Source organism: Dryobates pubescens, chromosome 32 (assembly GCF_014839835.1).
Source record: "Dryobates pubescens isolate bDryPub1 chromosome 32, bDryPub1.pri, whole genome shotgun sequence".
Taxonomy (NCBI): Eukaryota; Metazoa; Chordata; class Aves; order Piciformes; family Picidae; genus Dryobates; species Dryobates pubescens.
Window position 1 is genome coordinate 3,077,965 of NC_071643.1, and position 11,030 is coordinate 3,088,994.

Consider the following 11,030-nt stretch of genomic DNA (forward strand, 5'->3'; position numbering starts at 1 on the left):
TGTTAAACCTTCAGTGTATATCAAATGCAGATCAGTGCAAATCAGTGTGCATGGCCTGGGGTGCTGTGTGTGCAGTGCCTCACTGTCAGGGTGGTACTGTTATATATAGACTGTTTGCAGCAACCTCAGCCCAGCAACAGGCACAAGGAGGAGCCTGGATGAGAAGAAACAGGCAGCAAAACTCTCCTGCTGCAGATTAACACAGGTTTGGTTTTCCCACCCCGAGGTGAAGCTAGAAAAATCTTCAGGATAGATGTCCAGGCTCCATCAGCCAAGGACAAGGAGGAGCTGTACAGGAGAGGGACAACCACCACTCAGCTGGAGAGGCAGAGGACACCGCAGCAGTGTAGGTGACACTTCTGAGCTTGCACCAAGGCTGGCTCCTGGGCTTTTTGCAGCAGTGCAGGAGCAGCTGCAGGGCAGGATAACCCCTTGGGAATAATGAACTGAGGAAGGCAAACCATTTCCTTTTCACCTGCAGGAGCTATTCCTGACAGTGATCTGTAACCTAAGCATCTTGGCCACCTCAGAGCTTCATCTTTTTCCCTCCTGGGCCTCAACAAGCTCCTTTTCAGACAGACTTCCCCTCTGGAAAGAGAAAAATCTAGAAAGAATGCTTGCAGTGCTGACACATGGGTTCAGAAGAGGACAGCTGTTAAGATGAGGAAGAAGCCCCCACCCTGGGTCTGGAGGGTGCAGATCCCTCACACAATCCCAGCACGGTGAGATTGGAAGGGACCCCTGCAGATCATCCAGTCCAACCCCCCTGCTCAAGCAGGGCACCCACAGCAGCTTGGCCAGCAGCACATTGCAGAGAACCCTCCTAAAGTCACTGCAAGAAAGTGAGGCAGTGTGAGGAATGGGAAGCAGGGAGAGCCCAGTGGAACAGCCACAGTCCTGCCTTGGGGAGACTCCTGCTACTTCTCCCCTCCCCTGCTCACAGGGCTGTGAGGAAGCCAGGGCATCAGGCAGGCCTGCTGGAAGAATAGCTTTTATTTGTACACAAATTTATTAAAAGAGAGCAGTGCAAGTAGCAAATTTTTCCATTGTGGAAACCTCTGTAGCCTCAAAAAATAACTCTTAGAAACTGAGTCTTGAAAAGGCAGGAAAACAGAAGGCAGGCAGGTCAGACAGGCTTGAGGGGCAGTGGACAGACAAACAGCACCCAGGCTTGAGGCACATGTGCCAGGTGACAACCTTCTAGCAAATTACCAACTTGGCTGGAAACTCCATGTGACAGCATTCACCTGGGCCCAGGATCCACCTAAACCCCACTTCAGCATCAGTGGCATCTGCTCCTGGAACTCTCCAAGATGACAAATGGAAATCCTGCGCGGTGCTTCTCTCCAGCCTGCTCCTCTGGAGCTCTGCTGACTCCTACCTCAGCCAGCCCTGAGCACCCCAACCTCTGAGCTGCCAGAGGGGAGGTGGCTGAAGGCAGCAACCCTGTGCTCTCAGGATTGCTGCCAGGAGAGTCAGCCAGGCTGAAGGGCCTTGTCAGCATCCTATCCCAGCACTGACCTGGCCCTCAGTTCTCAGGCTGGCAGCAAGAGGCATTTTGCAGGGCTCCAGTAAGCACCAGCTGGTAGCACCAGGCAGGCTTTGGTGTTCACAAGGCCTTAAAACCCCCAGAATCCAACCACTCCCTTCAACAAGTGCTGCTATTTACAACCAGCCAGCAGCACTGCCACGCTGCAGTGTGCTGCTGGTTTCACCATGGGCTTGTTTTGGGGAGCTTTCAGTGAGGATCAGCTCTACCTGTGCTCTGCAGCCCTCCCAGGCTGGCCCAGCACTCACTAGGATCAGCCTGCTCAGCACTCAAGGTCCAAAATGGCTCCTGTAGGGGATTCTTCTCTCGAGCACTGCTCAGACTGGAGTCCTGGAAGCGTGCTGGTGACTGATGGATTGCAGGATAAATGCTGTTGTGTTTCATCTGCTTCAAGGCCCCTGTTCCTTGTGCTGAGAAGCTGAAGATACTCTTCCCTTCTTTGTCAACAGCTCTTAAACCTGTTTGACAACAGCTGGATCCATTCAGCACTGGCTCCAGTTTTGCTGCCTGCCTCAGAACCTGTCCATTTTCATGACATGATATGATGAGATCACATCACCAGAAATTTGGAGCCAGGAAAACACCAAATGTGGGTTTCAGCTAAAGCAGAGCTCCAGTGATCCCTCCCAGGCTCAAGGTTGTGCTTTGATTAAAAGAATTTAAAACCAAACCAAACCTCAACCTAAACCCACCCCCAAACACACACACGCAAACCCCACTTTAAAATCACGTTCCCCAAGGGATGTGTGAGGAGGTTTTGCAGCCAAGGCTCCAGATGACAACCTGGGAGCTGCTGCATCTTTGGCAGAGTGCTTCTGACCAGTGTCTTGTTTAAACTGACTCCTACCAAGCTCTGTGGGAGGAGGAGGAGGTAAGAGCCAAGAGAAAAATTCCACACAACACAGTAAAAGGAGGAGATGGAAACAGGAAGGGAAGGCAGAACTTGGACAATTCAGCTGTTCAGGTAAAAATTAGAGCTACAATACCACCCTGACAGTCCCTCCCCTAAGGTTTTCATCTCCTCACTGGAAGAGCTGAAGGGAAACAACTCCCCCCACAAACTCCATCAGCAAGTTAAATCTGTCACACAGCTCCACAGCCACAGCCTGCCAGTGGGAGTGGAGACCCTGACAGGCAGGCATCAGGACCTCCGACAGGTACAGGGGAGCAGCTTCAAACAGCAGCGAGGACACAGGTGGGCAAAAGGAGAGCCCCACCACAGCTGTGATCACAAGGAGCAGCTGCACCAAACGATTCACAGCCTGCAGGTGCTCCTTCGCTTCTCTGCCTCCCCCCCGGCCACCGCCTCTGCTGCGCAGTTTCCTCTTCAGGACCACCTTGACTTTCGGAGCCAGGATCTTGTTGATCTGCCCCAGCTCAAGTTTTGACCACACATCCTTCAGCAGGAGCCCAATTCTGGGATGAACCTCCACAGGCTCCACGTGGGGCAGCTTCTTCTCCCTCAAGGCTTTGACACGCTGCTGCATGTCCCCCATCTTCTCCAGGAAGACGAGTGGGGACTCCTCCTTTTGCACAGCCGTGTTGAGGGACATCAGCTCCAGCTGCTCCTCCCGAATTTTCTCCAGGTGCTGGATGAGGGGGTCGTACTTCACCACCACGTGGGCCTTGGCTTCTTCCAGCGCCGTCAGCAGAGCCTGCTTCTTGTCCTCCAAGGTGTCGCTGAGCTTCCTGAAGTACTGCACCACTGCCACCTGATCCCCCCTCACCACGCTCTCGCACTGGGCCTTCTGCTCCTTCAGCTTCTCCAGCAGCAAGCACACGTCGCTCCAGTGCTTGTCGGTCAGCTGCTGGAGCAGCTCGCCGGCAGTCCTCTTCTCTTTCTGGTAGGCGGCGTGGAGGTCATCGATGGGGTGCCCGCTGTGCTCGCCGATGGTGAGGCAGTGGCCGCAGACCAGCTTCCGGTCCAGCAGGCAGTAGATGTTGAGGGGCTGGCTGCTGTGCTGCCGACAGGTGGCGCTGCAGGCGGCCGCCTCCCGCCGCGACTTCTCGATGATGGCTTTCACGGCGATGTTGATGGGCAGCGACTCGACGCCGGCAGCAGGGATTTCGGAGACTCTCCTGCAGTTTGGACACTTCAGAGGGATTCTCCAAATGGAAAAGCTGTTTGATGCCCGGACGACGCCTTCCAGACAGCTCCTGCAAAAGGTGTGGGAACAGACGAGGACGCGAGGATCTTCAAAGAGGCTGTAGCAGATGGAACAGGTCAGCTCCTCCTCAAAGGGATGCATGTCCTGCCGAAGGGAAACACACACACTGGAAGCTGTCACAGGTCTTTACAACCAGTCCAACCTCCTAAGCACCTCAACATTCTTCTTTCAATCCCAGCTGGGTTAGTTTCTTTCCCACCCCATCAGTTTCTCTCTTCCCGTTGGGAAGCTGAGAGGTTCACGCAGAGCCTCTGGCACTCATCTGGTGGCCAGCCCAGCTCTGACCTAGAATCATAATCAGAGAATCAAGCAGGTTGGAAAAGACCTCAGAGATCATCTAGTCCATCCTATTACCTAATACCTCCTCACAGCTAAACCATGGCTCCAAGGGCCTCATCCAATTCTTTTCTGAACACCTCCAGGGATGGTGACTCCACCACCTCCCTGGGCAGCACATCCCAATTCCAAATTACTCTTTCTGGGAAGAACTTTCTCCTCACCTTGAGCCTAAATTAAGCCACTAACAGGTGACAGAGATCTCAGAAAGCCAAAAAGTGAGCAAACATGGACGAGTGAAACAGGATTCTCCACTGTTCTTTCAAACCCTGTGCTGAAATACCTTTCTATGGCACAAGCCTGTCTTGAGTAATCCTGCATAGTGCCCTGTAGCCTGACAGTGCTTGAGTTTATGGAATGTGCATAAGAATGAGGATTTTAACATTTAGAGAGCCTTTTATCACAGTATCACCAAGGTTGGAAGGGACCTCGAGGATCATCGAGTCCAACCTGTCACCACAGACCTCACAACTAGACCATGGCACCAAGTGCCACATCCAATCCCCTCTTGAACACCTCCAGGGATGGGGACTCCACCACCTCCCTGGGCAGCACATTCCAATGACGAACGACTCACTCGGTGAAGAACTTTTTCCTCACTTCGAGTCTAAACCTCCCCTGGCACAGCTTGAGACTGTGTCCCCTTGTTCTGGTGCTGGTTGCCTGGGAGAAGAGACCAACCCCTTCCTGTCTACAACCACCTTTCAGGTAGTTGTAGAGGGCAATGAGGTCACCCCTGAGCCTTCTCTTCTCCAGGCTAAACAATCCCAGCTGGAGAGGAGCAGGCAGTGTGAGCTTGCAGCACAGAAGGCCAGGAGCAGCCTGGGCTGCATCCAAAGCAGCATTGCCAGAGATCCAGAGAGGTGATTCTGACACTTGGCTCTGCTCTGCTGAGACCTCCCCTGCAGTGCTGAGTGCAGCTCTGGAGCCCTCAGCACAGGAAGGACCTGGACCTGATGGAGAGGCTCCAGAGGAGGGACACAAAAATGCTCAGGGGCTTGGAGCAGCTCTGCTGTGAGCACAGGCTGAGGGAGCTGGGGGTGTTCAGCCTGGAGAGGAGAAGGCTCCAGGGAGACCTCAGAGCAGCCTGCCAGGACCTGAAGGGGGCTGCAGGAAGGATAGAGAGACTGTTTACAAAGGCCTGCAGGGACAGGAGCAGGGGCAATGGCTTCAAAGTAGAGCAGAGCAGATTGAGATTGGATGTGAGGAACAAGTTCTGCACCAGGAGGGTGGTGGAACACTGCAACAGGCTGCCCAGGGAGGTGGTTGAGGCCTCATCCCTGAAGATGTTCAAGGTTAGGCTGGACAGGGCTCTGGGCAACCTGATCCAGCTGGGGATGTCCCTGCTGACTGGGTAACCTTTGGAGGTCCCTTCCAACCCAAGCCATTCCATGGTTACACAGTGTGATAAAAGGAACTGAACTGTTGATGATGCTGTTTGCTCCAGGCAGCCTGGCACCCAGAGCTGTACCAGGAGGCAAGAAGCAGAGCAGAAGTCCCCAGGTTCAGTTTTACCCTGCATGAGGAAAGGAACAAAGCACTTCCAGAGCAGTGGGAGTAAGTCACGGGCTGGCTATCAGAGAGCCTGGGAGCACCGATGGAGAAGAGCCAACACCACAGAGCTCAACAAAGGAATAAAGAAGTTTCCCAGGTAAACAAAGCAGCAGGAAGCTGGTAAGTGCTTCCCTGCCTGGGGCAGATACTTAGCCTTACACCTGCTAAGCAGTGGTAGCAAACACAGGTCTGTCCCCAGAGTCACCCAGCACAGGCAAATTGCACCCCAAGGGGCATTATAAAAACTCAAGAGCATGACTGTGCCAGCAAGGGGACAAGCTTCAGAACCCTTCCAGCAGCAAAAGGGGCAGTGCTTTTATCCTCTTTGACATCAGTGGCACTGCAGGCAAGTGTGGTAGGTTGAGAGAGGGCCTAGCTCTCCCTCCCCCACAGAGTAAGAAACCAGGGCTAAACTCAGTGGGAGAAGCAGACTCTATTTACAAGCATATATAGGAAGCAGATTATATATAACACAAATATACACAGGTATTTACTATATATATACAGAAACATACAGCAAAGGAAAATAACACAAGATTCCCTCCCCCTCTCTCCCCCCACTACCTCCTTTTTTTCCCCAAAAAGGGGCTAGAGAGAGAGAGAAAAAGGCAAGTTATTAAGGCAAAGAATTGTTCTAAAGCTCCAAAAGCACGGGCAGGGTTAGTTTTGCTTATCTCAAGGTCAGCTCCAGCTAGTTTGCTGAGAAGCAGGCAGGCAGAACAGGCTGAAACCCAAACTGAGGGAAAAAGTCCACCTGCCCTACGATTTAAAGTTGCATTTTGCCCCTCCACCACTGAAATTCCTTTGGAGTATCAAGAGTGTTTTCGTTCTGGTACCAAAACATTCAGCCAGAGCGTTCCCGACACTGTCTCTCTTAAAGGCACAGCCTCAAACGGTCACAGCAAGGGGAAGCTGTGAAGTACAGCACACCTGTCTGACACCTCAGCTGCCAAAGCTGCTGGAGGGGCTGCAAAGGTGAATTTGGCCTTGGGTGATGGCTGCAGTGGCCCATGCCAAGAGTTCCAAGGGGCACAGAGAAGAGCTTCCTAAGGACTCTGCGCTGCCAGGCGCCCAGTTTGGGGCTCCCCAGTTCAAGAGGGGCAAGGATCTGCTGGAGAGAGTCCCAACAGAGAGCTACCAGGATGATGAAGGGTCTGGGAGCATATGCCCTGTGAGGAGAGGCTGAGAGCCCTGGGGCTGTTTAGTCAGAGAGGGGATTTAATCAATGTCTATCAATACCTGAGGGCTGGGGCTCAGAGGGAGGGGACAGCCTCTGCTCAGCTGCACCCTGGGATAGGACAAGGAGCAATGGATGGAAACTCCAGCACAGGAGGTTCTACCTCAACACAAGGAGGAACTTCTTCCCTGTGAGGGTCCCAGAGGCCTGGAGCAGGCTGCCCAGAGAGGTTGTGGAGTCTCCTTCTCTGGAGCCTTTCCAGCCCTGTCTGGATGTGTTCCTGTGTGACCTGTGCTGGGTTCTCTGCTCCTGCTCTGGCAGGGGGCTTGGACTCGACGATCTTCGAAGGTCCCTTCCAACCCCTAGCATCCTATGATCGTATGATGACCTTCAGGGAGGGAAACAACATCTGCTGTCTGAAGGACACCAACACCCTGCTAAACACACAGCAGAAATGCCACCTCCCCTTGCCACAGCAGGAGGTGAAGCCCCCCTGCAGCACAAACACAGCAGCTCAAGGCTCTGCTGTGCAGAAACAATGTTTAGTGGTGCTCTGGGCAGTCTTCTATAAAGGTCACCCTCCTGGGAACGGCTGACACAACTGTTTAAAAAGCCCAGAAGGCCAAGGTGCAGCTCTGGTGTTTGTCAGCACATCAGAAGGGATGGAGCCTGTAGGAGGCAGCTGCCAGGTTTCCTGCTCTGAACAGGCCAGGCAGCAGGAACCAGCAGCACAGAATCATCAGGGGGTGGTTTGGCTTGGGAAAAAAGGAGGCTGGGGAGACCACAACTACCTGAATGGAGTTGGGGGTTGGTCTCTCTGTAGTAAGAAATGACAGGATGAGCGGAGATGGTGTGAAGTTACACCTGGGGAGGTTCAGTTTGGACAGTAGAAGAAATTCCTTCACTGAAAGGGTCCTCAGACTGGCACAGGCTGCACAGGGAGGTGGCTGAATCCCCATCCCTGAAGGGGTTTAAAGCAGAGGTGTGGTGCTGAGGGCCATGGTTTCACACCAGCCTTGGTAGAGTTAGACAATGGTTGGACTGGCTTGTTTCACAGCCTCAAAGGAGATGAGCAGAGCTGAGAAGTCTCTCTTGTTTCCCCATCAAGCTACCCTCTCCCTTCTGTCCATCCACCCACTGCATTCTTGTTTGCTACTACAACAAACTTCCACAAGAGCTGCCACGTTCCAAAAGCCCAAACACACCACTCTGTCCTCCCCATGCCCATCTTCCACTGCTCAGACTTCCTCCCTCCCTCATCTCCTGAACTTCATCAAAGCCTCAGGTCTTGAGCATTCATTTGCCTCTTAGAACTCAGCAGCTGACAGAGGAGGAGAACACCTTCACCTGTCTGCTGCGCAGCCCCTGCACGCTGCAGACCCTCTGCCAGCTCCCACTGGCAAGTCGGTGGCACTGAGCAATACCTGAATCCCTGCACGGTGGGGTTGGAAGGGACCGCTGGAGATCATCCACTCCAACCCCCCTGCTAATGCTTTAGGAGCATCCACAACAGCTTGCCCAGCAGCACAATGGCCGGGGCGGGGAGGGCAGGTTGGAAGCTCTCCACACAAGGAGACTCCACAACCTCTCTGGGCAGCCTGCTCCAGGCCTCCAGCAGCCTCCCACCAAACAACTTTCTCCTTCTCTTCAGATGGAGCCTCCTGGCTTCCACTTTGTGCCCACTGCCCCTTGTGCTGTCCCTGGGCACCACTGAGCAGAGCCTGGCCTCAGCCCCTTGCCTCCCTACCTTTAGCTATCGATCAGCATCCACAAAGCCCGCAGCGATGGGACCCCTGCCTGCACTGACACCTGGACAAAGCGACCAGCGCCGGCTTGCTAAGTTCACAAGGCAGAAACGCCCTAAAGGCGACGGAAGGGTCCCGGCCGCGCCGGGGCGGGGTCCCGGCAGCCGCAGCTCTCCCCAGCCGCCAAGAGTGTCTGGAAGCAGCAGAAGAGCGCCGGCTGCGGGCTCGGCGCTGCGGGCTCGGCGCTGCGGGCTCGGCGCTGCGGGCTCGGCGCTGCGGGCTCGGCGCTGCGGGCTCCGCGCTGCGGGCTCCGCGCTGCGGGCTCCGCGCTGCGGGCTCCGCGCTGCGGGCTCCGCGCTGCGGGCTCCGCGCTGCGGGCTCCGCGCTGCGGGCTCCGCGCTGCGGGCTCCGCGCTGCGGGCTCCGCGCGGTTGATGCCCCAGCAGACCCCCGGCCCAGCCCGGGGCACGGCGGCGGCCGCGCTCCCCCCCCAGCCTACCTGCGCGCTGGGCCTGCCGCCCGCTGCGGCTTGTCGCTGCGGCTTGTCCCCGGTGGCCGCTGCCGCGGCCTGGAAGCGATGAGAACCACGCGGCCGCGCCGCCGCCGCCCTCTTCAAACCGGCCGGGCCCGCGTCCCGCTCCGCGCATGCGCCGGCAGCCAACGGCCGCCGCTGCCGCCGCCTTCAAACGAGTCCGCGCCCAGGGGCGTGCCCGGCAGAGGGGCGGCCGCGGCAGTCCCGCCCCGACCCTGACCCGCGCTGCCCGCTCGCAGCTCGGCCCTGACCCTGACCCGCGCTGCCCGCTCGCAGTCCCACCCTGACCCGCGCTGCCCGCTCGCAGCCCGACCCCGACCCGCGCTGCCCGCTCGCAGCCCGACCCTGACCCGCGCTGCCCGCTCGCAGTCCGGCCCCGACCCTGACCCGCGCTGCCCGCTCGCAGCCCGGCCCTGACCCTGACCCGCGCTGCCCGCTCGCAGCCCGGCCCTGACCCTGACCCGCGCTGCCCGCTCGCAGCCCGGCCCTGACACTGACCCTGACCCGCGCTGCCCGCTCGCAGTCCCGCCCTGACCCTGACCCGCGCTGCCCGCTCGCAGTCCGGCCCCGACCCTGACCCGCGCTGCCCGCTCGCAGCTCGGCCCTGACCCTGACCCTGACCCGCGCTGTCCGCTCGCAGCCCGACCCTGACCCTGACCCGCGCTGCCCGCTCGCAGCCCGGCCCCGACCCTGACCCGCGCTGCCCGCTCGCAGCCCGACCCCGACCCTGACCCTGACCCGCGCTGCCCGCTCGCAGCCCGGCCCCGACCCTGACCCGCGCTGCCCGCTCGCAGCCCGGCCCCGACCCTGACCCGCGCTGCCCGCTCGCAGCCCGACCCTGACCCTGACCCGCGCTGCCCGCTCGCAGCCCGACCCCGGCCCTGACCCGCGCTGCCCGCTCGCAGCCCGGCCCCGACCCTGACCCGCGCTGCCCGCTCGCAGCCCGACCCCGACCCTGACCCGCGCTGCCCGCTCGCAGCCCGACCCTGACCCTGACCCGCGCTGCCCGCTCGCAGCCCGACCCTGACCCTGACCCGCGCTGCCCGCTCGCAGCCCGACCCTGACCCTGACCCGCGCTGCCCGCTCGCAGCCCGACCCCGACCCCGACCGTGACCCGCGCTGCCCGCTCGCAGCCCGGCCCTGACCCTGACCCGCGCTGCCCGCTCGCAGCCCGGCCCTGACCCGCGCTGCCCGCTCGCAGCCCGGCCCTGACCCGCGCTGCCCGCTCGCAGCCCGACCCTGACCCGCGCTGCCCGCTCGCGGCCCGGCCCTGACCCTGACCCGCGCTGCCCGCTCGCAGCCCGACCCTGACCCGCGCTGCCCGCTCGCAGCCCGACCCTGACCCGCGCTGCCCGCTCGCAGCCCGACCCTGACCCGCGCTGCCCGCTCGCAGCCCGACCCTGACCCGCGCTGCCCGCTCACAGCCCGACCCTGACCCGCGCTGCCCGCTCGCAGCCCGGCCCTGACCCTGACCCGCGCTGCCCGCTCGCAGCCCGACCCTGACCCGCGCTGCCCGCTCGCAGCCCGACCCTGACCCGCGCTGCCCGCTCGCAGCCCGACCCTGACCCGCGCTGCCCGCTCGCAGCCCGACCCTGACCCGCGCTGCCCGCTCGCAGCCCGACCCTGACCCGCGCTGCCCGCTCGCAGCCCGGCCCTGACCCTGACCCGCGCTGCCCGCTCGCAGCCCGGCCCTGACCCGCGCTGCCCGCTCGCAGCCCGGCCCTGACCCTCAGCCGCACGGCGTTGATGCCCCTCCGCAGCTGGGCAGCCTGGGCCACGCACTGACAGCCCTTCCGGGGAAGAGGTTGTTCCTCAGGTGCCACCTGAGCCTCCCCTGGCACGACTTGAGATTGTTCCCTCCTGCCCTTGGGAGAAGAGACCAAGCCCCGCCTAGCTCCAACCTCCTTTCGGGGAGTTGGACAGACCAAGAAGGTCTCCCCTCAGCCTCCTCCAGGCTCAACACCCCCAGC

The 11,030-nt window shown here is 59.2% G+C and overlaps 1 protein-coding gene across 1 annotated transcript; it reads right to left on the bottom strand.

Annotated features, from left to right (window-relative positions):
• Nucleotides 1-2,437: 2,437 nt before the first annotated feature.
• Nucleotides 2,438-3,829, bottom strand: TRIM59 (tripartite motif containing 59). Its single transcript, XM_009902131.2, has one exon. It carries the CDS (start codon nt 3,796-3,798, stop codon nt 2,572-2,574), a length of 1,227 nt encoding a protein of 408 aa, XP_009900433.2. The 5' UTR covers nt 3,799-3,829; the 3' UTR covers nt 2,438-2,571.
• Between the last annotated feature and the right edge of the window lie 7,201 nt (nt 3,830-11,030).